At 47.2% G+C, this 22,793-nt stretch overlaps 6 protein-coding genes across 16 annotated transcripts; 3 read left to right on the top strand and 3 right to left on the bottom strand.

Moving 5' to 3' along the window:
* LOC136198763 (2-amino-3-ketobutyrate coenzyme A ligase, mitochondrial-like) lies at positions 1-2,555 on the bottom strand (the record flags this gene model as incomplete). The annotated part of the gene is given in 8 exon segments (XM_065988798.1): positions 1-164; positions 220-321; positions 388-497; positions 547-629; positions 678-764; positions 1,724-1,820; positions 1,898-2,117; positions 2,203-2,555. Coding segments are annotated over 8 exon segments (1,193 nt in total), but the record flags the coding sequence as incomplete, so codon positions are not given.
* A 16-nt stretch (positions 2,556-2,571) lies between these two features.
* On the bottom strand, positions 2,572-5,328 carry LOC136198757 (serine/threonine-protein phosphatase 6 regulatory ankyrin repeat subunit A-like). 3 transcript variants are annotated; one of them, XM_065988787.1, is made up of 7 exons: positions 5,289-5,328; positions 5,180-5,233; positions 4,609-5,131; positions 3,246-3,605; positions 3,127-3,199; positions 2,912-3,076; positions 2,572-2,856 (listed from the first exon to the last, which is right to left on the bottom strand). In XM_065988787.1, exons 3-7 carry the CDS (start codon positions 5,125-5,127, stop codon positions 2,591-2,593), a joined length of 1,383 nt encoding a protein of 460 aa, XP_065844859.1. In that variant the 5' UTR covers positions 5,128-5,131; positions 5,180-5,233; positions 5,289-5,328; the 3' UTR covers positions 2,572-2,590. The 3 variants fall into 3 exon arrangements, with proteins under 3 accessions (XP_065844859.1, XP_065844860.1, XP_065844861.1); XM_065988788.1 differs by having other exon boundaries at positions 5,180-5,290; XM_065988789.1 differs by lacking the exon at positions 5,289-5,328 and having other exon boundaries at positions 4,609-5,135; positions 5,180-5,269.
* A 14-nt stretch (positions 5,329-5,342) lies between these two features.
* LOC136198724 (uncharacterized) lies at positions 5,343-11,688 on the top strand. Of its 5 annotated transcripts, none has more exons than XM_065988735.1 (11): positions 5,343-8,969; positions 9,025-9,153; positions 9,205-9,333; positions 9,384-9,518; positions 9,580-9,714; positions 9,769-10,014; positions 10,062-10,526; positions 10,577-10,801; positions 10,855-11,313; positions 11,470-11,527; positions 11,592-11,688. In XM_065988735.1, the coding sequence occupies exons 1-10, from the start codon at positions 5,414-5,416 to the stop codon at positions 11,517-11,519; spliced, it is 5,529 nt and encodes a 1,842-aa protein (XP_065844807.1). In that variant the 5' UTR covers positions 5,343-5,413; the 3' UTR covers positions 11,520-11,527; positions 11,592-11,688. The 5 variants fall into 5 exon arrangements, with proteins under 5 accessions (XP_065844807.1, XP_065844806.1, XP_065844809.1 ...); XM_065988734.1 differs by having other exon boundaries at positions 11,589-11,681; XM_065988737.1 differs by having other exon boundaries at positions 10,080-10,526; positions 11,576-11,634.
* Positions 11,689-11,793: 105 nt separating this feature from the next.
* Positions 11,794-16,044, top strand: LOC136198727 (mucin-2-like). Of its 3 annotated transcripts, none has more exons than XM_065988742.1 (9): positions 11,794-12,169; positions 12,224-12,400; positions 12,458-12,634; positions 12,689-14,998; positions 15,049-15,182; positions 15,237-15,403; positions 15,458-15,591; positions 15,639-15,780; positions 15,841-16,044. In XM_065988742.1, the coding sequence occupies exons 1-9, from the start codon at positions 11,794-11,796 to the stop codon at positions 15,956-15,958; spliced, it is 3,735 nt and encodes a 1,244-aa protein (XP_065844814.1). In that variant the 3' UTR covers positions 15,959-16,044. The 3 variants fall into 3 exon arrangements, with proteins under 3 accessions (XP_065844814.1, XP_065844812.1, XP_065844811.1); XM_065988740.1 differs by having other exon boundaries at positions 12,458-12,832; positions 12,863-14,998; XM_065988739.1 differs by having other exon boundaries at positions 12,458-14,998.
* Positions 15,949-19,869, top strand: LOC136198751 (uncharacterized). Of its 3 annotated transcripts, none has more exons than XM_065988781.1 (6): positions 15,949-16,017; positions 16,076-16,409; positions 16,466-16,703; positions 19,121-19,196; positions 19,252-19,574; positions 19,623-19,869. In XM_065988781.1, exons 2-6 carry the CDS (start codon positions 16,124-16,126, stop codon positions 19,729-19,731), a joined length of 1,032 nt encoding a protein of 343 aa, XP_065844853.1. In that variant the 5' UTR covers positions 15,949-16,017; positions 16,076-16,123; the 3' UTR covers positions 19,732-19,869. The 3 variants fall into 3 exon arrangements, with proteins under 3 accessions (XP_065844853.1, XP_065844851.1, XP_065844852.1); XM_065988780.1 differs by lacking the exons at positions 15,949-16,017; positions 16,076-16,409; positions 16,466-16,703 and adding exons at positions 18,204-18,367; positions 18,414-18,778; positions 18,834-19,068 and having other exon boundaries at positions 19,623-19,861; XM_065988779.1 differs by lacking the exons at positions 19,121-19,196; positions 19,252-19,574; positions 19,623-19,869 and adding exons at positions 16,759-17,670; positions 17,723-18,051.
* Positions 19,870-19,877: 8 nt separating this feature from the next.
* Positions 19,878-22,792, bottom strand: LOC136198746 (fimbrin-like). Its single transcript, XM_065988773.1, has 13 exons — positions 22,654-22,792; positions 22,447-22,602; positions 21,972-22,237; positions 21,709-21,916; positions 21,466-21,651; positions 21,331-21,405; positions 21,189-21,269; positions 21,000-21,126; positions 20,843-20,931; positions 20,595-20,784; positions 20,424-20,533; positions 20,221-20,364; positions 19,878-20,169 (listed from the first exon to the last, which is right to left on the bottom strand). Exons 1-13 carry the CDS (start codon positions 22,708-22,710, stop codon positions 20,014-20,016), a joined length of 1,845 nt encoding a protein of 614 aa, XP_065844845.1. The 5' UTR covers positions 22,711-22,792; the 3' UTR covers positions 19,878-20,013.
* Between the last annotated feature and the right edge of the window lies 1 nt (position 22,793).

Below are 22,793 nucleotides of genomic sequence, written 5' to 3'. Positions count from 1 at the left end.
GAATGAACGGCACTCAATTGCACGCGAATGCGAGCCTTGCCGTGAGGAACGACGGGAAAACTGAACCCTATAACAAAAATTCCTCTTTCGAGCATTTCGTCAGCCATTTCGGTAGCCAGGCGCGCGTCTCCCAACATCACCGGACAGATAGGATGGTTGTCTCCCTGCGAAGCAATCGCACTTCATACTATTTGCTACGAAATAAAAATATTTCCTAACCGAAACGCGAAAACCTGCTTCGGTCATTCTCCTCCTGAAACGTTCCGTATTGGCGGCCACTTTCTTCGGCAGCTCGGAGCTCGTCATAAGCAAGTCATAAACCTCGGTAGAGAGTACACAGTCATAAAAAAACGGCGTAAATCGATTTTTCTAATAATGCGAACTAACTTTACTGGCCTGAGCGACAACAGGGGGCGGCAGGGAATTCGAGAAAAGATACGGTCTCGAACGCTGGCGCAGCAAATCGATTATTTCCTTAGATGAAGTCGTGTATCCTCCTATAAAATACTACTTATATCAGAGTTCCCAGTGCGCTCTTGAAACTACCCGAAGCTCCTCCCATTGCTTTGCCCAGCGTAGAATTTATAATGTCGACGCGACCGGAAATACCCAAGAACTCTTCGGTTCCTCTATGGTCAGCTAGCATCGAACGCTTGCGTGAACCGAATTGAACCTACCTTCCAGTTTTCCCAAGGAAACCAGTGGCGTGGCAATCGTCAACAAACACAATGGCTCCGTACTCGTCGGCGAGATCGCAGATTTCCCTACGGAGAAGTTCAATTTTATCAATTAGCCATCTAAGACCGTTCAAATTCTAGTTATACTCGCTGCAACACGATCAAAAGACAAACTTCTAACTGAGGCCCCCTTTCTAACGTAAGAGACGTGTTGTTTGACCGTTAGAAGCTCAAAAAACGCGTCTCTTTCACGTAGCAATTTTTTAAAAATTTAAAAAGGTTACGACACTTGATACAAACCACACGGAAGACGGTGCTATGGAGGTTTATCCCTATCAGAGGTATCTCACAGACGCAGAGGAACTAATGACTAGGAAGGCCGAAGCCGTCAAGTGAGGAGAGTGACCAGCCACCGGGCCATGATGGTCAAACCCTTGGAGAGCGTTTCCAACTCCCTTCTATCCTAGTCAAGAGCTCATGCTCCTGCTACTGATAGGTATATGGAAACGCTGGGTATATATATAACAACCCTGCCTGGGTCACTTCCACTGCAGCTGTTCACCACAAAAAGTGCGCTAATCGAACTGAAAACACTCTCAATCGGCTGCAAATACGTTTCTGATCACAAACACGAACGAATTTTGTCGCAAATCAATCTAGAAACGCGAAAAAACGACAATAAAACGCGTTCGACGTACGCAAGACACGCCCTGTCACGCTACATATGACGTCAGTTGAATGCATGACAAAATGCTTCATAGGAGCGAGTAGAGGCAAAGAATTCTCCGCGAAATGCATTGTGGGTCTATTCTAAAGACATTCGGTCGCTATTTGGACGCAAAAAGCGAATGGATACGAAGAAACGGCAATGCGCCCTGTCAGCAAAATCAAGGCGCTATATGGCGCCTCTATAAATAACGGGCACTGCGTTGAACGCGCGCTAAACTTAGACAAAGATATGAACGCTATGAACGCATGCGAGACATGAAACGCTATACACAGCTAAATAGTTTCTTCACGAGTGAACACAGCTCAATGTCTCTTACTTCAAAGGCGCCACGTTCCCATCCATGCTAAACACGCCATCCGTAACAATCATCTTTCGTCTCATACCCTTCGCCTCCTCGAGCATATTCCTCAGTTCTTTCACATAGAATTAATTAATCAATACATGACTATCCTCGTCTGCCCCTTCGCGACTTTTTTTTTCAGCCACCCACCGTTCATGTCCCGATGTTTGTATCGGTACTTTTTCGCCTTGCACAGTCGCACGCCGTCGATGATGGAGGCGTGGTTGAGCTCGTCGCTCATCAGCGCATCTTCGGCGCCCAGCAACGCCTCGAATATTCCCCCATTGGCGTCGAAGCAACTCGCGTAGAGAATCGAATCGTCGCGACCGTGAAACTCGGCAATTTTTCTCTCGAGATCAACGTGAATATCCTAATTCGATTAATTAACCTCACAAAATTTAATTAACGAATTTATATCTAATTAATTAATTAGCGAATCATATCTAATTAAAAACCTGCGTTCCACATATGAATCGGACTGAACTGAGACCAGCACCGTGGGTATCAAGAGCATCTTTTCCCGCTTGGATTACGTCGGGATGGGCCGATAGGCCGAGATAGTTGTTCGCGCAGAAATTGAGAACTTTGTTCTCGCGTCCGCGAACGCCGATCGTCGCCGCTTGTCGCGACGTTATCACGCGTTCGGTCTTGTACGTTCCCGCGTCGCGAATCGCCGACAATTCGCCTTCTATCTGCGCTCTGACGTTCGGCAGGGCGCTGCTCGAACGAAACGTCGCCTTGCGAGCGCGGAAGAACGTCGTAGCGGCGCGAAAGCGAGTCGACATGGTCGGAAGAGCAGTGCTTTCGATGGAGTCCCCGTACACGAAATCTAATACTCTTTATTTAATCGTGCTCTCCGAAGTACTTCGATTCGATTTCGCGTTTCGGTAAAGCGCCGGTTTTTCCTACGACATTGTGCCTAACGTTAGGCTCCTTTTTCTTCGTTTTGGTTGCCGTTGCTACGCGACGATTCAGTGATACCGGCGAATTGAACATGACCGTTTGAGCAATCTGAATGCTTCTCTCTACTTTGCTCGGCCGAGTGGCTAAATCTTTCAAATATTGCTTATGCTGCTTTTCGCAGAAGCCGCATTTTAATTTTCCCTCCACTAAATCAATTTGAATTCGAATTCAAATACTTTTGTCGCCTCTGACGTCAATTACCGGCTTTGTTGATTTTCACTGGATGCCCGCTTCTCCTCGCAGCACCAATCACGTCGTCTCCATTCTTATTGAGAAGACTAAAATCCGCCCCATGTTGACTAAGGCAATAGACACACTCGGCGTGACCACGTGCTGCAGCAATATGAGCAGCTGTACACAAAGAATCTTAAAAATAAAATTTGTTAGAATTTTATATATAAATACTCCATTTTTACCATCTATTGTATTAGGATTAGCTCCAGTTTCTAATAGCCAATGAACAGACACTGCACCTCCGCCCCTAGCAGCCTATGCCAAAGTGTTAACTTACGTGAGTAAATAAATTTTACCTTACCACGTGCAAAACCGTTCTTCCTTGTCTATCCACGTCCGTTTCGCTGGCTCCGTGCTGCAGCAAAAATTTTAAGCATTCCACTCGATTTCCCATAGCGGCGTAATGAATCGGCTGCAATCCGATGTCGTCACCGACGCAAATGTCCATCACGCTATCGACCATCACTTTCAAGCAATCGAGACTTCCTCCTTCGGCGGCGTAGTGAGCCGGACTCTTTCCCTTTCGATCCGGCGTGTCGATATCGAAACCCCGTTCCATGATGCACTTGAGAGCCGAAGCTTGATTGTGCATGGCAGCCAAATGAGCCGGAGTGCAGCCATGCTTATCCTCGAGACTCGCATCGGAACCGTGAGTACAAACCTAAAGAGAATCAATTAATATATACAGTACCGGTCATAAGTATCAGGCCACCCCTAGTAACCCTTATACAGAGTCAAGTTTGTATGATGCGTGATAAAAAAGTCTCTCTTTGCTTTTAGCAAAGCTTCTTTTTAAAAGAAGAGATAAGTCTTAAATTTGTAAAAAAAAACAATTGTAGCAAATTTGTGGCAATTCCATTGAGACAATACGCGCTTTAGTGATAACACTAAGAATAATACCCTTCACCGAACATAGGACAATTTTTGCGTAAAAATTGAATTTTCCTATGCTTAATTTTTTTTAATTAACTGAAAAGTCGTTAAAGTTTAACATGACAAATGTTGCAAAGTTGTCTTCCGCATGCCTCCAGTTTGGGACTAGGAAGCTACTCTGTTTGCAATAACGCCATTTTACCACCTTTTCATTTTAATTCTCTAAACTGGTCTAACTAATGCTTTAGAAATCGAAGTTGTCATTAGATGAAAGAGGAATAAATAAGCATCCTTTTCAGTTCTTTTACTGAAGTTGCTGATGCTTTTAACAGAAATTTCTACGTATAGTTCTAAAACAAGGATTTTCTTAATGCTTTGCAAAAAATTAAAACTTTAAAAATTTCTGATTTTTGCCTTTAGTTAGGTTGGTTTCAATCTCAAAAATTTCGCAAGCAATAAAACTAATGCTTATTAACTTTGGAAGTCAAATATTAATTCATTTTGCCTAAGTTTTGCCTAACTTTCAAAACGCACTATAAATAGACAGGGTTACAGTACTGCTCTTGCAACGCCACACAGTTGCTACAAAACTTGCAACATTTGTTCTACGAAAGAAGAGCAAAGGTAGAAGGTTGTTACTAGTGCAAACAGAAGTTCGACTTCTACGTATCTTTTGAATGAATGAGCGCGTATTACGACAATGATTACTAAAGAAACCAGGGTGGCCTAATACATATGATCGGTACTGTATATAAGTCTTATCATCAAAGTCTTCGATTATCTTTCCCTACACAGTTCAGACATTCTGTTTCTCCGTGAAGAGCCGCCAAATGAGCCGCAGTTCGTCGATCGCGATCCGCGTCGTCCACTTCCTCGCAACATCCGGCTAATATTTCCACGACGTCCAAATGACCGCCGAGACAAGCCTCGTGAAGCGGCGTTCTTCCCGCCGCACTTTTCGCCTCCGCTCTGGCGCCCGATTCGACGAGAAGTCGAACGAGAGGAGCGTGTCCGTACGAACTCGCGTGATGAAGACTCGTTCGCTTCATTTCGTCCTTATACGCGTTCGGATCGGCTCCCGCGGCGAGGAGCCGCTTTGCGAGCGCTACGTCGCCTTTTTCGGATGCTTCGAGAAGCGATAGGGAGTCCGGAGTGAGCTGCGGAAGGCTCGTCGACGATGAGAACGGCATTTGGATCGACGAAGACGATTGTTGGAGCGTAGGCTCTTGGAAACTGCGCGATTTAAGAGCAGACGTCGAGGAAACGGCAGAGGTGTCGACGCCACTGCCGAAAAAGCTCGAAAACGACATAGTTCTAGCTAAAATTCGTCAGAAATGCTCTCGTACCCTTTTGAGACCTCACCTAGAAAATTCCAATCTTTACTTTGACCTGATAATTCTGACAGTTTCGTGAATCCTGGAATCAGTGAAAAAATATCGATAAAGGCGAGTAGACAGCGAAAGTTTCCTACGTTGTTATAGATACGAGCACGTGCCACTCGCGAGCATGCGTCCGGATGTTTTGATCTGTTGTGTATCACCCCTCCCTCAGAGGCCCCCTCAGAGTTGCTAAGGCCTCCAAAGTCCGGTGAAAACAATGCGTACGCGGACTTTGGCGTTATGCATGCTCGTCGGCATCCTGGAAGCAGTGCAAGGCGTCCAAATCGTCGACTATTCGCCTCGCTCCGGTCCAGCGGTGGGCGGGACTCTCGTCCGCGTCGAAGGAAATGGCTTCACCGTTCAAGAGCCCCATCGTTCCAAGTGCCAATTTCGAACGTCGTCGAGCTCCCGATTGAGCCCAAGCACGATCGTTGCAAATTCGACGGACCTGGTATGTTCCACGCCCGCCGTTCCCTTCGTCACCCAAGTGCGATTCGAAATCACGTCCGGAACGATCGCCTCCCCGTGGCGTCCGTTCATATTTTTCGATTTGACAAAGATCGCCGTCACGGGAATAAAACCGAGCGAGGGCCCTTTAGAAAGGGACACCGACGTCTTGATATACGGACGAAATTTCGTCGATACGGGAGAGATTGCCTGTATGATCGACGGGGTACCGGAAGTGCAGGCGGAATTTTTGAATTCGACCGTATTGCGATGTCGCCTCGTCGCTCGAACTCTTCGAGAATCTCTACGCGTCGTTTTGAACGTTTCTCTCAACGCCGGAGACGACACGGGTATCGTGCCCTCGGCTGTCGATACCCAATACATCTTCTATCATCGAGCCCCAGAATTGATTTCCGTATCGTTTACAAAATCCTTAGGCCAGCTTCTTATTGATTTTGATACGGAAACTGTATTGGCGTCACCGGACTATCATATGGACTGCAGAACGATTTTGAGTGACGTCAGCTTTTTGCTGGTGGGAGCATCTAATGCCACGTGCTCGTGGGCCAATCGTCAGCAGCGCAGAATTGTTATAGACCTGCCTCGTGAAGCGCAGGTTAAACTTGGCTCTGATATATCTATCAAAGCAGGCGTTTTTGCTACTCGTTATCAAATTTATTCGAGATACTCCGAAGGCGGTTTGGCGGTTTCAGCTCCGGGAGACGTGGCCCTCCCTGTGGCTGTTATTGAGGGCCCCGAAGTCATGACGTCGTTGTGCAAACGGGCGACGTACACCGGTCAGAATTCGTTTTCGGTTGGCTACTCGGGTCTGAAATATATTTGGAGCGTGACGTCAGAAAACAAGAGCCTAAACCACTTGGTAAACGGCAGTTTGAATGACGCTTCGGTCACCCTTGACTACTCGGCGTTTCTTGGCTTCAAGACTATCTCGCTCCACTTGGGAGTTGAATCTTCGTTGGGATTTCTTAGCAATCCAACCCAATTTGTTGTGACTCTGCAAAATTCCTCATCGCCCATGGTGGTTATATTGGGACCGCAGAGTCGGAGAATCTCGTGCGTTGAAGATCATGTATTCGAAGCTGAGTTAGTTTGCCGCGACGAAACGAAGCCTCTGTCCTTTTTGTGGCAGCTGATTTCCAATGACAGGGGATACAGCTATACGCCAAAGTCGTGGATGAATCAGACGTCCAGACTGTTAGTAGACAAAGGCACCTTTCAGTGTGGCTTCTCTTACCACTTGAAAATAACTGTTGGTACCGCTTTCTCGGCCGTCTCTATTGAGGCCGATTATCCGAGACTTCGTGCAAGAATACGTGGAGGAGATGAACGAACACTGAGCGTAAGCCAATCGTTTCTACTCGATGGCAGTGAATCGTATGACCCAGCTAATAATGTGCCCCAGCCTCATGACGAAAACTATGAGTGGCAATGTACAATAGAAAATTCTACCCTCCCTTGCAAGGGTGTTTCCTTCAAGAATAACAGTGTCGTTCAACTTCCAGCCTTCGCTCTGAAAGCAGGTGATTACCTTTTTCAATTGAATTACTCGAAAGGTCATCGTTTCTCCGTTGCCAAGACTCTTATTCGACTTCTACCAACGATAGGTCAGGCGCCTATTTTAACTGTCATTTCTCCGCTGAATTCTGAACTGATCAATATTCGCAGCAAACTTATCATTCAAGCTTGGGTTGCAAGTCATAACTTAGAAGCAACCGTTCAATGGATTTCTCTCTCTGCATCTCCTGGATACGGATACGTGAACCTCAGTGATCCCAATCGAGTATCAACACCTCATAAATACTTCATCAACACAGAAGAAAATTTTGTTTCAGACGCGAAGGAAAATTTGAAGGCAAATAGGAGTATGAATCGCGTTGATTTGGTTATTCAGCCAAACACCTTACTCCCGAGCACACCGTACCGATTTCGCCTCTTAGTAAATACCACTCTAACGAGTCGATATTCCGACGTTATTATTCGGACTCTAGCTGTTCCTACTTCTTGTCGTCTCGAAATTTCCCCTCCTCTAGGAAATGCTTTGGAAACGGACTTCAAATTAAAAGTGCAAGGATGCGCTGTAGTCGAGGAGCAACGACCTCTCTGGTATCAATTTGGCATCGAAGGCGAACAAGGCATCACTTGGCTGAGAGCTCCGAGTCTGAATAATGAACTAAGCACTGTATTGACGCCCGGTCAACCGGTGCTGATAAGGGCACGAATTAGAGATTCTAACGATGTCTACGTCACACTTAGAAACGAAGTAACCGTTGCAAAGACCGTCCAGTTCAACCTTTCGAACATTCAACGTTCTATTCAGCAGAAAATCGACTTTGACTGGCCGTCGGCTTTGCAGAAACTTCTAGTCAGCCTGATGGCTTTGAATGAGAACTCAACCGGACTTCAGGAAGCGGAGCTCGCTTCGTTTAGATCGTTTGCTTTGAGCAGGGCGAACCATTTATTTGACACGGTTATTCCTAAAGAGAGAGACTATCTCGTGGACGTGGTTAACGTTATAAGGAGTCTCACAGAACGGGCAAACTTAGACGTCGCTCAAGAAGAGACAGCAAGTCGCCTTCTTAGCTCCTCACTCCAACAAACGGATGTATCCATCTCTGAAGGGCAGTCACTGATGAGTGCTTACTCAAATATTCTCTCGTCGTCGTCGTCGGAAGCAGCTACGTCAGAATTCTTCGCTTCAATGCGACGGCTTGGCTACGGATTGTGCCTAGGGCAAGGATACGGAGAAGTGACAGAGTCGGTTGTCTTTCGTCCGTTAGGAGTTCTGGGTGCAACTGTTCGTCGTCTGGAAAATTCTCAAACAATTGCCTGCGAGGAAAATTTCCACAGCGAGTGCCCATTTATCGGCAGTGCCAAGAGTGACGTCAATTTTCGCGATTCTCTTAGTGGGCTGTATGACGATCCCGTTTGCTTTGTCTCCGCTCAGCTGAACGTCGACCTGCACCCTTTGCAATCTGAGTACGCACCCGTTGTGAAGTCGTCCGTTGTGTCTTTGGAGCTGATTGGATTGGATGCCGGTCAATTGCTTTCCGTCGATAACCTTCAAGGAAAACCTATTCAAATAGAGATACCTCTTGTCATTGCTGGTGCACGAAATGGGAGCTTGGAGTGCCGATATTGGAATGAAAATGAGAAGAAGTGGGCAGGCGATGGCTGCGAGACTGTTCGTCCGAGTGGCGTATCGTTGCTTGAAGGAACTCAGATTTCGTGCATGTGCAAGCATTTGTCGGAGTTCGTCATTGTTCAGAAATGTCACGCTGGTTATTATGGGATTTATTGCGAGAGAAGTAAGATAACCCGTTCTTGACTGCATGTGATCATTAATCAAAATCTCTTTTGCAGGTTGTCCCCAGGGACGGTGGGGTCAGGACTGTCTCGAATCGTGTGCGTGCAATTCTCGAGGTCCTTGCGATTTCGTATCGGGCCAGTGCGACTGCAACAGTGGCTGGATAGGACTTCAGTGCGAACGAAGTGAGCCAGAACCTTTGAGACAGTTTTAGCACGAATATTGGCCGTACTTAGGATGCAGAGAAGGTCTTTGGGGAAAAAACTGCTCGCTTGATTGCGATTGTCTCAACAACGCTCTGTGTGATCCTCACACGGGCGAGTGCTTGTGTCAGTCGGGATGGGTTGGTCCAAGATGCAATCAAAGTAAGCCAAAATATAAAAAAATTAATTTTTTGAACGTGCGTGTTGCTCAGCATGTCCTTCGGGATATTTTGGCAAGGGATGCCGTCAAAACTGCACTTGCGTAGACGACAACACTGCCAAATGTAACGCTTCGACTGGTGAGTGCATATGTAGGCCTGGCTTCAAAGGAGAAGACTGCTCGAGAGGTGCGTAAATAGTGCCTTTCTATACAAGTTGCATATATAAGAGCAATTGAATTGGGTTCAGCGTGCGACCAAGGGTCGTATGGATTCAATTGTCTCAGTCGGTGCACGTGCAGCCTAAATGGCACCGAATTGTGTGACCCTGTGGCAGGCGAATGCAAGTGCTCAGAAAGATGGAACGGAACGACTTGCAGCATTTGTAAGCAAGCCACATCTCGTAGTCAGTGTCCACTGTTTACTTTATTACTTGCAGATATTCCTCCGCCTACTGCTCCTCCACCAGCGCCTTTTCCTGTCTGGGTCGTGGCTCTTGCTGTTATTATAGTTTTGCTTGTTGTCAGTATTATCCTGCTCTACTTGTGGTACCGGAAAAAGAAGAGGAGAAAAGTTGCCATTCATCCTCAGGGACGAGCTCATAAGCTCGACTACGAAGACGACGGAGTGACGTTTACGAGAGCCGAAAGCATGGAGTTTACCTTGAGAAGAAAAAAGAAACCAAGTAACCAGCAGGTCAAATCTAAACAGCAGATAGATTTTACTGCCTAGGTATAATTCCTGAAGAAGATGAAGAAGACGAAGTCGATAAGATAATAAAGGATGGGCAAATAGGATGGAAAGTGGCTCGAATGAAGTCTCTTCCTCCGCCACGAGAAAAGAAAAGGTCTGCTGCAGTCAAGAAAGCGTCTACAGACGATCAGGTTCAAACCGAGATTTTGGACATCAATGAGCAAGTCAAGCCTGAGGAAGAAGAGGAAGAGAAAGCGAAAACAAGAGAACCGGATGTGGAGTTCTTTCCTGAGCGAATCTATTTGCCTCCCACAGCAACGCTAGCCGAATTGAGGGAGAAGCTGACTGGAGCTAATTGGATGACAGGAAAAATGTCATTTCGCTTCTTATTGCGAGGCGATCAGCGCCTCTTTTACAGTCGAGACCAAGAGCCAGTTGTTATACTGGCTCAGGTGTTTGTAGATAAAGACGACTACAGAGCAATCCATCTATGGGAAAACCCCAGTGAGAATTCTATGTGTAAGAGAGCTTGAGACTAATAAATGTTCGTTTAGGGCATTCTGCTAAGAGAAGGAGACGGAAGGTAAGCAGTGCTCGTCCTAAGTCTCGACCGAGTTTGAGGCGAAAAGCGATCGAGAATGCCAGTGGAGCATCGAGTCTTGCAACGTTGACTTCGTACACGTCATACACTGGGACATCAGGATCGTACACCAGCTACACGTCATTCTCTGGGAGCGAATTTCTGGATGACAGTCAAGTAGACAATTCTGAGTTTTCAGGTGAGGAAAATGACTCGTGAGAGATTCCTGACTAGACTAGTTTTATTCCTAAGGATCTGACTCTGGTTCCTTCGTCAGCTCCGAGTCTGACTCAGGCTCAGGCTCCGATGTTGATGGTTCTTCTGTCGGGGTATCTGCTAGAGTTTCTGCAAAATCGACTGCTTCAGATCGTAAGAAAAGTAACTTACTCGTTGACGAGGATTTGCTTGTGCAGACAAGCTTGAAAGAAAGTCAGGATTCGGTGAGAGGAGAACCCAGTGACAAGAGGAGCAGCTCAGAACTGTCTAAAGCGTCAGCACAGGAAAAAGCAGACGTCGAAGACAGAGAAAGGGAGGAAAACAAGCACCTAGAAGAAGAGGAGCAGAAGAAACCGGAGGAAGAAGCAAAGGAAGCAGATGTCGACGAATTAGAAGAAGGAGGACGGCAAGAGACGAAAAACGAGGACAACACAGAGCACAATCAAGCAGGTGAGCAAAAGGAAGATACCGAGAATGAAGCCAACGAAGAATCTGGTAAATAATACCTATTTAATTCCTGGGCAACGTGGTTCGCCTTGAACCAAAATGTGTGCATATGCGATATATTTTGGGGTTTTTATGTTTCTTAGATCACCTTTTATTTTGACGGACCTCTAGTACATTCACCGTTCTAATACATCTATTTTGCAGGAATGACCCTTGCATTTTGTTATCTCAATCATCGTGTGCGTCATCTCTAATTGTGCAGGTATGACAAAAGTCTCGTGACTGTGAGATAGATCGGTTCACTCTGTAGTATTATTGCAAAGAAGACCCATCTTCTGTACTTCTACCCTGAAACGTCGCTGCAGTTGCTTTACCTCTGCAAATCGTCGACTTTGAGTGAATTTCCCTGTTCGCCGTCCTAACTCATTGTGGGAAGCTACTACTCCTACATTACTCTCACGAGATCCGAGAGGAACCGCCTCTACTCTTCAAGCGAAGGCAACACGTTGCAGCGACCTCCTCCAACTCATGGCGACACTCGACATCCTGTCGTCTCTATTCCTATTTCTCGCTTTCACTCTCTCAACTAAAGCAGCAACGACGGTTCCACCACTCATCGGCGGCTGCAGCGGGACTCGTTTTGGGTGCTGCGCCGACGGCCAAACTCCCGCAGCAGGTCCAAATTTTTTGGGCTGTCCTGGGACGACTCCAGCGCCAATTGTTCCTGGTGACTGTCTTTTCACGACGTTCGGATGCTGTGCTGATGGCAAGACGGTGGCGACGGGCCCCCATTTCGCGGGATGCTCCAAGCTGATCGGCGGGTGCGGTGGAACGAGGTATGGCTGCTGTCCCGACGGATCTACGGCTGCGGGAGGAGAAAACTTCGCAGGGTGTCCTCAATCCAGTAAGGCTTTGACATTCATCTTTTTTTTTTGGCGCGAAAATTTTTCCTTGTTAGGTTGCACAAGTGGTTATTCGTTCGTTCAGTGTGTCAGCAATTGTTCTTTGTCGTGCTCTGACGCCCAGAATCGGAATGTCGATTGCCGTTCTTTTCCTTGTAAATCTGGATGCGAATGCTCGGCGCCCAGGATCGAATTCGGAAATTTCTGCGTCAGTCGTTCTCTCTGTCCGACCGGTAGGCGAATGGGAGACAGATAAATTCACAAGAGGCAATTTTTCTTTGGTTGATTAGGATCAGGATCTGGCTCTGGCTCTGGATCAGGATCAGGAGTCCAGCCACCGTTCTCTGGCTCTGGATCAGGGGTTAGACCACCATTCTCTGGATCGGGCTCGGGCCTTCAGCCGCCGCCATTCTCTGGCTCTGGATCGGGTCAACCGCCATTCTCTGGTTCGGGTTCAGGCATTCGACCTCCATTTTCTGGCTCTGGATCGCCATTCTCTAGTTCGGGCTCAGGCATTCGACCGCCGTTCTCTGGATCAGGATCGGGAGCGAGACCGCCATTCTCTGGCTCTGGATCGGGTCAACAGCCATTCTCTGGTTCGGGCTCAGGCATTCGACCACCATTCTCTGGATCAGGTCAACCGCCATTCTCTGGCTCTGGATCAGGTCAACCGCCATTCTCTGGCTCTGGATCAGGCATTCGACCACCATTCTCTGGCTCTGGATCAGGTCAACCGCCATTCTCTGGTTCAGGCTCGGGCATTCGACCGCCATTCTCTGGATCAGGTCAACCGCCATTCTCTGGCTCTGGATCAGGCATTCGACCACCATTCTCTGGCTCTGGATCAGGTCAACCGCCATTCTCTGGATCTGGATCGGGAGCGAGACCGCCATTCTCTGGCTCTGGATCAGGTCAACCGCCATTCTCTGGATCTGGATCGGGAGCGAGACCGCCATTCTCTGGCTCTGGATCAGGTCAACCGCCATTCTCTGGTTCAGGTTCGGGCATTCGACCGCCATTCTCTGGATCAGGTCAACCGCCATTCTCTGGCTCTGGATCAGGCATTCGACCTCCATTCTCTGGATCTGGATCAGGTCAACCGCCTTTCTCTGGTTCGGGCTCAGGCATTCGACCGCCATTCTCTGGCTCTGGATCAGGTCAACCGCCATTCTCTGGATCTGGATCGGGAGCGAGACCGCCATTCTCTGGCTCTGGATCAGGTCAACCGCCATTCTCTGGTTCAGGTTCGGGCATTCGACCGCCATTCTCTGGATCAGGTCAACCGCCATTCTCTGGATCTGGCTCAGGTCAACCGCCATTCTCTGGCTCTGGATCAGGTCAACCGCCATTCTCTGGTTCAGGTTCGGGCATTCGACCGCCATTCTCTGGATCAGGTCAACCGCCATTCTCTGGATCTGGCTCAGGTCAACCGCCATTCTCTGGCTCTGGATCAGGTCAACCGCCATTCTCCGGTTCGGGCTCAGGCATTCGACCGCCATTCTCTGGATCAGGATCGGGCATTCAACCGCCGTTCTCTGGATCAGGATCAGGCATGCCGTCCTCTGGTTCAGGATCGGGCATTCGGCCGCCATTTTCTGGATCGGGTTCAGGCATGCGACCCCCGTTTTCAGGATCTGGAGTACAACCTTCTGGCATATCTTCTGTTAGTCCTTCAAACCCAACCACCACTCCTTTCAATCCATTGACTATCAAAGTTTCGACGCCGCCCGTCAGGCCATCAACAGTAAAGCCAGTAACAGTGACGCCTTCTCCTATCAAACCATCGACTGGAACTGTCAAAACAAATCCGGGGACACCTTCATCTTCTATCAAACCATCAACTAGAAGCCCATTAACTGGAACTGTTGAAGTTTCAACGCCGCCAGTCAAACCATCGACAGCAAAGCCAGCGACTCCTTCCGTCAAACCGTCAACTAAGGGTACACCAACGGGAACTGTTAAAGCTTCAACTCCGCCTGTCAGGCCATCGACAGCAAAGCCAGCAACACCTTCATCTTCGTCGACTAAGAGTCCGTCAACCGGAACTGTCAAAGCTTCTACTCCGCCTGTCCGGCCATCAACAGCGAAGCCAGCGACTCCTTCATCTTCTATCACGCCCTCGACTAGGAGCTCACCAACGGGAACTGCTAAGGCTTCAACTCCGCCGGCCAGGCCATCGACGGCAAAGCCAGCAACTTCTTCGTCTTCTATCAAACCATCGACTAAGCGTCCGGCAACCGGAACGGTCAAAGTTTCAACGCCGCCTGTCAGTCCATCAACAGCAAAGCCAGCGACTCCTTCGTCTTCTATCAAACCATCGACTAAGAGTCCATCGACTGTCAAAGTTTCAACGCCGCCGGTCAAGCCATCAACAGCAAAGCAAGCAACTCCTTCGTCTTCTATCAAACCATCAACTAAGAGTCCGTCGACCGTCAAAGTTTCAACGCCGCCGGTCAGGCCATCAACTCCTTCGTCTTCTATCAAACCATCGACTAAGAGTCCGTCGACCGTCAAAGTTTCAACGCCACCGGTCAGGCCATCAACAGCAAAGCCAGCGACTCCTTCATCTTCTACCAAACCATCGACCAAGAGTCCGTCAACAGCAAAGCCGGCGACTCCTTCATCTTCTGTGCGGTCTTCAACGAAGACGCCAACGGCGAAGTCCACGATACCCTCATCTGCAGTCGTCAAGACTTCAGCTCCCGTCAAACCGTCAACAGCACAACCATCGACTTCTTCAACACCTCCTCGTACTGCTAAGCCATCAACGGAAAAGTCTTCAACGTCTTCTACTACTACGACTACTGCAGCGTCAACAACGGGGCCCCCAGGTTCTAATTGAACTGATTGCGTTGTTGACTACTAAAATTTGTTGTTTTAGGAACTCGGTCAACGCCACCCAGGCGGCCGACGTCGCCTGCGCCAGTTCGGACTGCCAATCCGGCGACCAACGTTGCTACCTCAAAGGCACCTACTCCAAGACAAACCGATCGTCCTCAACCACCTACTCGTGGGGTATGACAGCACCACGGTGTGCTTTGTTTCATTTTGAGATTTTCTCTTTTTTAGATCTCTCTTGAGCAAATGGCAAATTCGGTTGTTATGACTATAACAGCTGAGACTGTCACGAGAAGTGGTTTTGAACAGCAGCTGGGAAGTGTATTGTCCATGACTGTTGTCGTTGTGAAGATCTCTTCAATTCCACAGCCTCAAAGACGACGACTTTTGGCAAACCAGTACAGTTTTTGAAGACTTGGAAACTACTCATAAAATGGGGGATATGCCTTTAGGTATACCGTTCAGTTCTTCTTGGAAGATCCAAATGGCAATGTCGTTCCTGCATCTCATACGTTGGAACTAGTCAATCAAAATCAAGAAGCTATAGAAGGCCAATTTGGAGCATTCACTATTGCTCAAACTGAAGGTACAATGTCAAAGCAGTGAAATAGTATCGAACATGTTTGAATCTAGATGAGAGAAGCGGCGAGGGTAGCGGCCTTAGTGGTGGTGCTATTGCTGGCATTGTCATTGGCTGTCTTTTCGTCGCGGTGTGCGCTGTGGCTGCAGTCGTGTATGTCAGGAGGAAACGACGGGGAGGATACGACGTTGCCGTGTAAGTAATCAATCGTCGTTGCATTTCTAACTTAGCGAAATGATTGTATTGCATTTTCAGAGCTGGCGCTGAAATGGAGAATTTTAGCAATCCTACATATGGGTCTGGTTCACCCCCTCTGTCTAGCACTACTAGTGCTAGCAGCGACGTTGTGATAACATTTAACGAAGACATGTAGTCTTGCTTGACTGCCGCTGGATTGCACGCATCCTTCGCTGACCTTAATTGCTGCTTGCGGTAATTACAATTATTACATTGACGTCAGGTAAAGTTCTCTCTAAATTGTTAATCAAAGGTTCGCCGATAGTCCGACGGGATTGGACGTCTCACGTGAGAGGAGACGATGGCGAACGTGCTCCGAGCTCTCGCCTTTCTTGCTATCATTGACCTTGCGAGATACGCAGCAGGTTGGCCGGCGAACGCTTGTATGCAATCTTGCACGACAATGCAAGTCAATCACTACTTTGATCATGACTACGATCCCAACCATTATAACGGGACTCCGCCTCCCCACTATCCTTCTACTCCTGGAGACGGTGGATTTTATTTGTCAATTAATGCAAGTCGATACGAGAACGGAACAGCTAAGAACGGCACTCCTCTCTATACACCAGGAAAGACGTATAACAGTAAGTGAAATTGTAACGTGAATACTGCTTTAATTAATGGCTTCTGCGCCATATAGTAACTCTTCGAGGGAATCGAACTTTTCGAGGTTTTATAGTTCGACCCAGTCTTAGCCCGTTCAATGTTTCTGATGAGTTATCCGAGGGAACAGGCCTAGTCAATGATAGTGCGGCTAATCATCCTGTTCAAATGCAATGCCAAGATCAGGCTGTCTGTCATACGAAAGTTTACGAGAAAAAAGCAATTTGGTTTCTGTGGCATGCTCCAGCTGAGAACTACACTTGCATATATTTTCAGTAAGAATCTCGAGTCTATCAAACAGTAGAAACGTCATTTATTCTTATTCTTTAGCTTCACGGTATTGGTCAATTATACCATTTATTATGTCGACACGATATTTACTGTTTGTGGAGACCAAACCCCAACGGAATTTCCAGTCAGCGCTAGCCTATTCTCTCAACACAGCAAAGGGCAAGGTCGATCTCTACAAGTTTCTTCAGCTACAGGAAAGTACTCACTACCCTCTCATCATTTCAGTCTGACAAGAGACAGCGGCTCTGGTTCCTTGGATCATGCATTGACTACAGCTGCTCAAAGCAGCTGTCGATCAATCATATCTGCTAGTAGTGCTGGCTCTGGTTCCTTGGATCATGCATTGACTACAACTGCTCAAAGCAGCAGTCAATCAATCATGTCTGCTAGTACTGCTGTCCACCTTCTTCCTTTTAGCTTATCTATTCCACGCAGTGTAGCTGCTCTAAAGCCAATGTCAGCACTGCAAACTTCTGTTGCGTCAGCGTCATCTATTCTTTGTTCTGGGTCCAATTCTTCTTCTGAAAAGAAACTGTTTTCTAGACTAAGTCGAACATCAGTGCCGTCTTTGAGCGGCTTGGCAGCTGCTACTCACTCTTCAAGTATCACTGCTTCTGCTGCAAAAACAGTGTCTCCGTTTTCTACGGCAGCACGTCCAGTTACTTTAGTCAAGTCAGAATCTACATCGAAAGCAACCGTCCTGTCTAAATTGCAGCCTACTCTTCAAAGTACAACTTACGCCTGCGCATCTGCATCGGTTTCCTTATCAGATTCATCAGCATCTATCTTATCGCCTACATCGGTCGTTCCCCCATCGGAGAAGTGGAAACTTGGTGGTGGTGCTCTGGCTGGTATTGTAATTGGATGCTGTTTAGCGTTAATTGCTTGCTTTGCAGTTGGCAGGAAAATCTACAGGCGCAGAAACCTGAGAAAGAGATACGCTTTGAAAGAGTACGCTAAAAAATTTGACGCCTTTTGAAAAGTATTATATGTAGCTATTTAGGACTGATACGTTCACCAGGGTCTGTGAAAATGAAAGTTTTCAATCAAACGAGGAAGAGTTTGAAATATTTGATAATGCAAGTGTCTAATTAGGTTTTGGGCTCATACACGGTTTACTGCAGTGCAGACTAGTACTGATCTCAATATCGTCTAAGCTTAGAAGCTTTTATCTGTAGACTAGTACTAACCTCAATATCGTCTGAACTTAGAAGAAGCTTTTATTTGGCTTTCTATTTGGCAGTATCTTTGTGCTAAGTACGTGATTTCAGGATTTCCTTTTTCTATCAAACAGTCAGAGCTAAGGAAGATAGTACGTCCACTGGTCTAACCGAAGAGGAGCTTGTTTTGTTTAATTAATTAATTGAAATCATGTCCAGCCCAGCAAACGCGCATAGATCTCTGAGAGATATCTTAGTGTGCATAGGACCACATCCGTGATAGCACGGGTTAGCGCGCAAGCTGCATTACGCGTAGGCGCCCACGTGCTTTCAGTGCTTTCTACGGTTAGAACCCAGCGGCTCTCTAATATCGGGAGTGTCGTCGACGTTCAGCAATTGTTTCGAGACACGAAATTCTGTCGGGCAAACGAACGAGGTCCCAATTTGTTCCTGACGCGTCTAAAGCAGTTTTCCTCACACCTTCAAACGTAACAACAAGCAAAATACTGTTCTAATTTGATCAAAGATTCGCAGAGAAATATACTGTAATACTGAGTCTCCATGCATAAGTACCAGTGACGAAGTGAAGCCGATGCATATGGCGAACGTGCTCCGAGCGCTCACCTTTCTTGTTCTCATTGACCTTGCGAGATACGCAGCAGGTTGGCCGGCGGGCGCTTGTATCCAATCTTGCACGACAATGCAAGTCAATCACTACTTCGATCATGACTACGATCCCAGCCATTATCATTATCACCGGTGGGACTGGACTCCGCCTCCCTACTATCCTTCTACTCCTGGAGACGGTGGATTTTATTTGTCAATCAATGCAAGTCGATACGCGAACGGAACAGCTAAAAACGGCACTGCACTCTATACACCAGGAAAGACGTATAACAGTTAAGTGAAATTGATCAAAACAGGATTTCTTTTTTTTAATGGTTTCTGCAATAGTAACTCTTCAAGGCAATCAGACTTTTCGAGGTTTTATAGTTCGACCCAGTCTTAGCCCGTTGTCTGTTTCTGATGAGTTATCCGAAGGAACAGGCCTAGTTGATAGTGCGGCTAATCTTCCTGTTCAAATGAAATGCTCTGATCAGGCTGTCTGTCATGGGAACGTTTACGAGAAGGAAGCAGTTTGGTTTCTGTGGCACGCTCCAGCTGAGAACTACACTTGCGTATACTTTCAGTAAGGATCTTCCTTGAGTCTGTTGAACATTTTATTTATTCGTATTATTTAGCTTCACGGTATTGGTGAATTATACCATTTATTATGTCGACATGATATTTGAAGTTTGTGGAGACCCAACTCCGCCTGTAAGTTTCTCGTAAAAGGCACATGGGGCAAGTCAATGTCTCTATTTTCTTTTAGCCTACTCTGACATCATCAAGAGCAACGGTTCTGTCTACAGTACGAAGTGCGACTTACGACTCAGTACCTGCGTCTGTTTCTTTATCAACGTCATCAACATCTGGCTTAGCTACAAGAAGAATAACACCGTCTCCTCATACGATTGGTACTGGACAGCCTACATCAATTGCTCCTCCACCTTATAACGACAAATTGAATCCTGGTGGCGGTGCCTTGGCCGGTATTATAATTGGATGTTGTCTTGCTTTCGTTGCTTGTCTTGCAGTTGGCATTCAAATCTATCAGCGCAAAATATCGAAAAGGGAATATAATTTGGCGGAAGAGTAAGTAGAGGCGACGACGCATTTGAAGTATTTATGCAGGCGTTTTAGGACTGATACACTCACCATGTTTCACATCAACGAAAACGTTCAATCTCTCTCGTCAAGCGACGAAACGCCTATGGCGTCAAGCGACGAGCTTATGCAAAGGTTAGTGTAACTGCGACTCCTTCACCAACCGTTGCTGCGCGCACGCTTGCAGTTCGTACTAAACATTTCATAAAACGGCCCTTTTGCTACTGACCTAGTCATAAAGTTCCTACAGAATGACCCTCCTGCGAATACACTAGAGGAGGACGTGTTGCGCACAGACAAACATCAGTTTATTCCTCAGCAAACACGGAAATTATGCCCAGTCCAGTCCACCCACAAAAAATCAAAAAAGAAAGCAAAAAATCGAAGACACATACTGTTCGAGACACGCAAACGACGTTCAAGTCTTTCATTTCTTTCCCTCGAGACCGCGAGCCATCAGACACGCGAAAATGGTCAAAACCATTTTCGGTTTCACCTCGATGATGTCCTCCGGGAGCGCGAACACGCGAGCCCCAATTTTTCGAGACATAGAAATCGCGTACTTGGCATTCAGCAACTTATCCTAGAGCCCAACATAGAGAAAAGACTCCCAATACAATATATTAAGACCCACCTCCTCCGTAGCTCCAGGATTGACAAGATCGTATTTGACAGAAGCTGGCTTGATAGCGTCGACCAGATCAATCACAGGCAATCCGGTTGAAATAGCGGGATCCTTGAAGGACGAAATCTGCGAAGCCTTGTTGGCTTCTGACAACTGAAAGAAGGTAAACAGTAATAAGAAGAAAAGTCGATTATCTCGTTCAACGCACTAACCGTTCTATTGACCCATTCAACGATCTCCGTGTCTTGGATCGGCTTGTCCGATCCGGAGAGTTTTTGGAGAATCGAGATGGTGTACGCTCTCATAATCTGCCATACGATAGCTACGTAATAATCGCCCCAATATTAAACAAATAGTTAAATAATCGAGTCATAGGGGCTGACCCAGTGTGAGCGTCTTGTTCTTGGCGTGTATGTCTTCGCCGCCTATTCCCACTACGGACAGTTTACAGCTTTTCGCAATTTGCACGGCGTAATTGCAATTCTCCAGTTTCTTCATTTTGTCCCGAGCCTTGAAGGGAGGCTGATTCACTTTCTTCCAGTCGACAGAACCAGGAAACACTTTGTCGAAAAGCTGAGAAAAAAACAATGCATAGACTACTCAGCGTAATAACCACGAGGAAAAGGCGAACCTGGAGGAGAACCATGCCATCAGCCAAATCGTCGTAGAGCCAGTAAACGAACGGCTTCACGCCCAAGCTGTTCATCCAATTTCTGTAAGCTAAAAAAGTACACGTATACTGTAGTAGTACCCACACGTTACATATATATATATATATATGCACTTACTCTTCTCTTCTCTTGTCTCTTCAATCTCTGGCATCGGCTGATCTTCCAGCGGCTCCAGAGCTGGAAAGTTATTAAACAAATTCGCCACGAAAGCCAAATTCAATTTTTGGTTTCCACGAACGACATCCTAAAGCGAGTCAAAAGCAAAATTCAGAAAAAATATTGCAATTCTCAGCGACTTCTTTTTACCCTGGGTCTCACGAAGGCGCGACACTCCAATTTATCGGCCTGCTGCAACATCTTCTCGGCCCTGTTCTCCATATCCGATTCCTAAGAGAAGTCACACTCAAAACGAGATCCCCTCCCCACCGGACAAAAGTAGCCAACTTACGTGCATAGGCGACATATCGACTCCCCTATCAGGAGGAGCGATCTGATTCAAAAGAATAGTGTAGCACTCAGAATCCTAATAACCGTACAAAAACCCCTTATAAAATAATATAAGTGATTTCGAAAACGCCCAGACCTTGATGTCTCCTCCAAAGTTTCTGACGCGTCTCGACGATCCGGCTTCCTTGAGCTGATAGTTGAACCATCGCAGGAGAATCTCCTCGGGGCTCAAACGCAACAGATCTTCGAGCTCTTCGCCTTCCTCGAGCAGACGAGCCAAACCCGGACAATTTTGCAGAGAAATTTTCGCCAAGAGCCCAATCTAAAAAAAAAAAACAATAATTAATCCCCTTTCTTTCTCCCTCTCTTCATCTCTTACACGGATGACTTGCCAGAGAATTCCGAGGCAGAGATGCGGCGTTCCTTTCGTCAAGTCCTCGGGCCCGATATTGACGATGTTGCAGCCGATGGCGGAAGCCGAATTCAAAGCCAACGTCTGATTCTCGTGAATCGTGTACACGTTGAGCTTCGTCTTATTAATCGCCCTCTCGTCGATGGTATCCGCGACTGACTTGTTAATCAGTTTGCTAAGAATCGCACGAAATTTATTTATTTATTAGAATTTTGATTATCTAACGTTACCATAGGAGAATTCCGTCGTGAAGAGCCGGAAACAGAGCGAGGTGATCCTCGCTATTGATAGGCAACGCTTTCGCCAAATCGGGATCGCCGGCCAATTGAAAATTGATCCAATCGACGAAAGCGAGCGATTCGTCTTCGGCGAACGAGTGAGTCGTTCCCGCGGCCGACGCCTCGGACGTCCCGCCCGACTTGAGCACCTTCTTCTGTCGCTCGGCAACCGCCTCCAACTTATACTTCGGTCTTTTCCCTTTCACTTTTTTAAACATCTAAAAAACCACGCCCACGCATCAATAATAGGATATTCAATTAATTAATCTCGGAACAACACCGCATCCGGGAGGAAGAGAAAATACCGTTACGCCCTCATTCGCCTCCTTTCCTCGAGGCGGTGAGCTTCGATTAGGTCTCGTTCTCGTCGAGAGAGACGCCGAGAGCGCGGGGGGAGCACGTGGACGCGTGGGAAGCGACGACGCACCTCGATGAATTCGTTGAATTCGATCGTTCCGTTCTCGTCGAGATCGACTTCGCGCACCATGTCCCTGATCTGGTAGCCGGGGATGCTTTCGCCGAGCGCTTTCATCACTTCGGAGATTTCGCTGCACGTTATGTGCCCGTTCTTGTCCGCGTCGAACTGCGCGACAAGATTGTCGCCTCGAAGCGACTCCCGTCGACGCGTTCTTACCTCGTCGAACTGCGCGCGGATCTCGGCGATCTCTTCGGCGCTCATTTCTCCGGCCATTTCGACTGTACGCGAGCTTCTTTTCGAGAGACGGACTACAGAAACAGATACGGCACCGAAGCACGTGCCTGCTCGCCTCTTAT

This window comes from Oscarella lobularis, chromosome 19, assembly GCF_947507565.1.
Source record: "Oscarella lobularis chromosome 19, ooOscLobu1.1, whole genome shotgun sequence".
NCBI lineage: Eukaryota > Metazoa > Porifera > Homoscleromorpha > Homosclerophorida > Oscarellidae > Oscarella > Oscarella lobularis.
This window is presented reverse-complemented; position numbering and strand designations above follow the sequence as displayed.

Bases quoted from the DNA above. Each gene is read 5' to 3' on its own strand.
- LOC136198757 (XM_065988787.1), bottom strand. From the start codon at position 5,127: ATGTCGTTTTCGAGCTTTTTCGGCAGTGGCGTCGACACCTCTGCCGTT. The intron at 3,606-4,608 runs GTAGGGAAAGAT...GATTCTCTTTAG, and splicing joins AAACAGAATGTCTGAACTGT to GTTTGTACTCACGGTTCCGA. The intron at 3,200-3,245 runs GTAAGGTAAAAT...ACTTTGGCATAG, and splicing joins GAAGAACGGTTTTGCACGTG to GCTGCTAGGGGCGGAGGTGC.
- LOC136198724 (XM_065988735.1), top strand. From the start codon at position 5,414: ATGCGTACGCGGACTTTGGCGTTATGCATGCTCGTCGGCATCCTGGAA. The intron at 9,334-9,383 runs GTAAGCCAAAAT...CGTGTTGCTCAG, and splicing joins TGGTCCAAGATGCAATCAAA to CATGTCCTTCGGGATATTTT. The intron at 10,015-10,061 runs GTAACCAGCAGG...TTTACTGCCTAG, and splicing joins GAGAAGAAAAAAGAAACCAA to GTATAATTCCTGAAGAAGAT.
- LOC136198727 (XM_065988739.1), top strand. From the start codon at position 11,794: ATGGCGACACTCGACATCCTGTCGTCTCTATTCCTATTTCTCGCTTTC. The intron at 12,401-12,457 runs GTAGGCGAATGG...TTGGTTGATTAG, and splicing joins TCGTTCTCTCTGTCCGACCG to GATCAGGATCTGGCTCTGGC. The intron at 15,781-15,840 runs GTAAGTAATCAA...TTGCATTTTCAG, and splicing joins GGAGGATACGACGTTGCCGT to AGCTGGCGCTGAAATGGAGA.
- LOC136198751 (XM_065988779.1), top strand. From the start codon at position 16,124: ATGGCGAACGTGCTCCGAGCTCTCGCCTTTCTTGCTATCATTGACCTT. The intron at 16,410-16,465 runs GTAAGTGAAATT...TGCGCCATATAG, and splicing joins ACCAGGAAAGACGTATAACA to TAACTCTTCGAGGGAATCGA. The intron at 16,704-16,758 runs GTAAGAATCTCG...CTTATTCTTTAG, and splicing joins TACACTTGCATATATTTTCA to CTTCACGGTATTGGTCAATT.
- LOC136198746 (XM_065988773.1), bottom strand. From the start codon at position 22,710: ATGGCCGGAGAAATGAGCGCCGAAGAGATCGCCGAGATCCGCGCGCAG. The intron at 20,785-20,842 runs GTTCGCCTTTTC...TTTTTTTCTCAG, and splicing joins ATGGCATGGTTCTCCTCCAG to CTTTTCGACAAAGTGTTTCC. The intron at 20,534-20,594 runs GTCAGCCCCTAT...ATTATTACGTAG, and splicing joins GAACAAGACGCTCACACTGG to CTATCGTATGGCAGATTATG.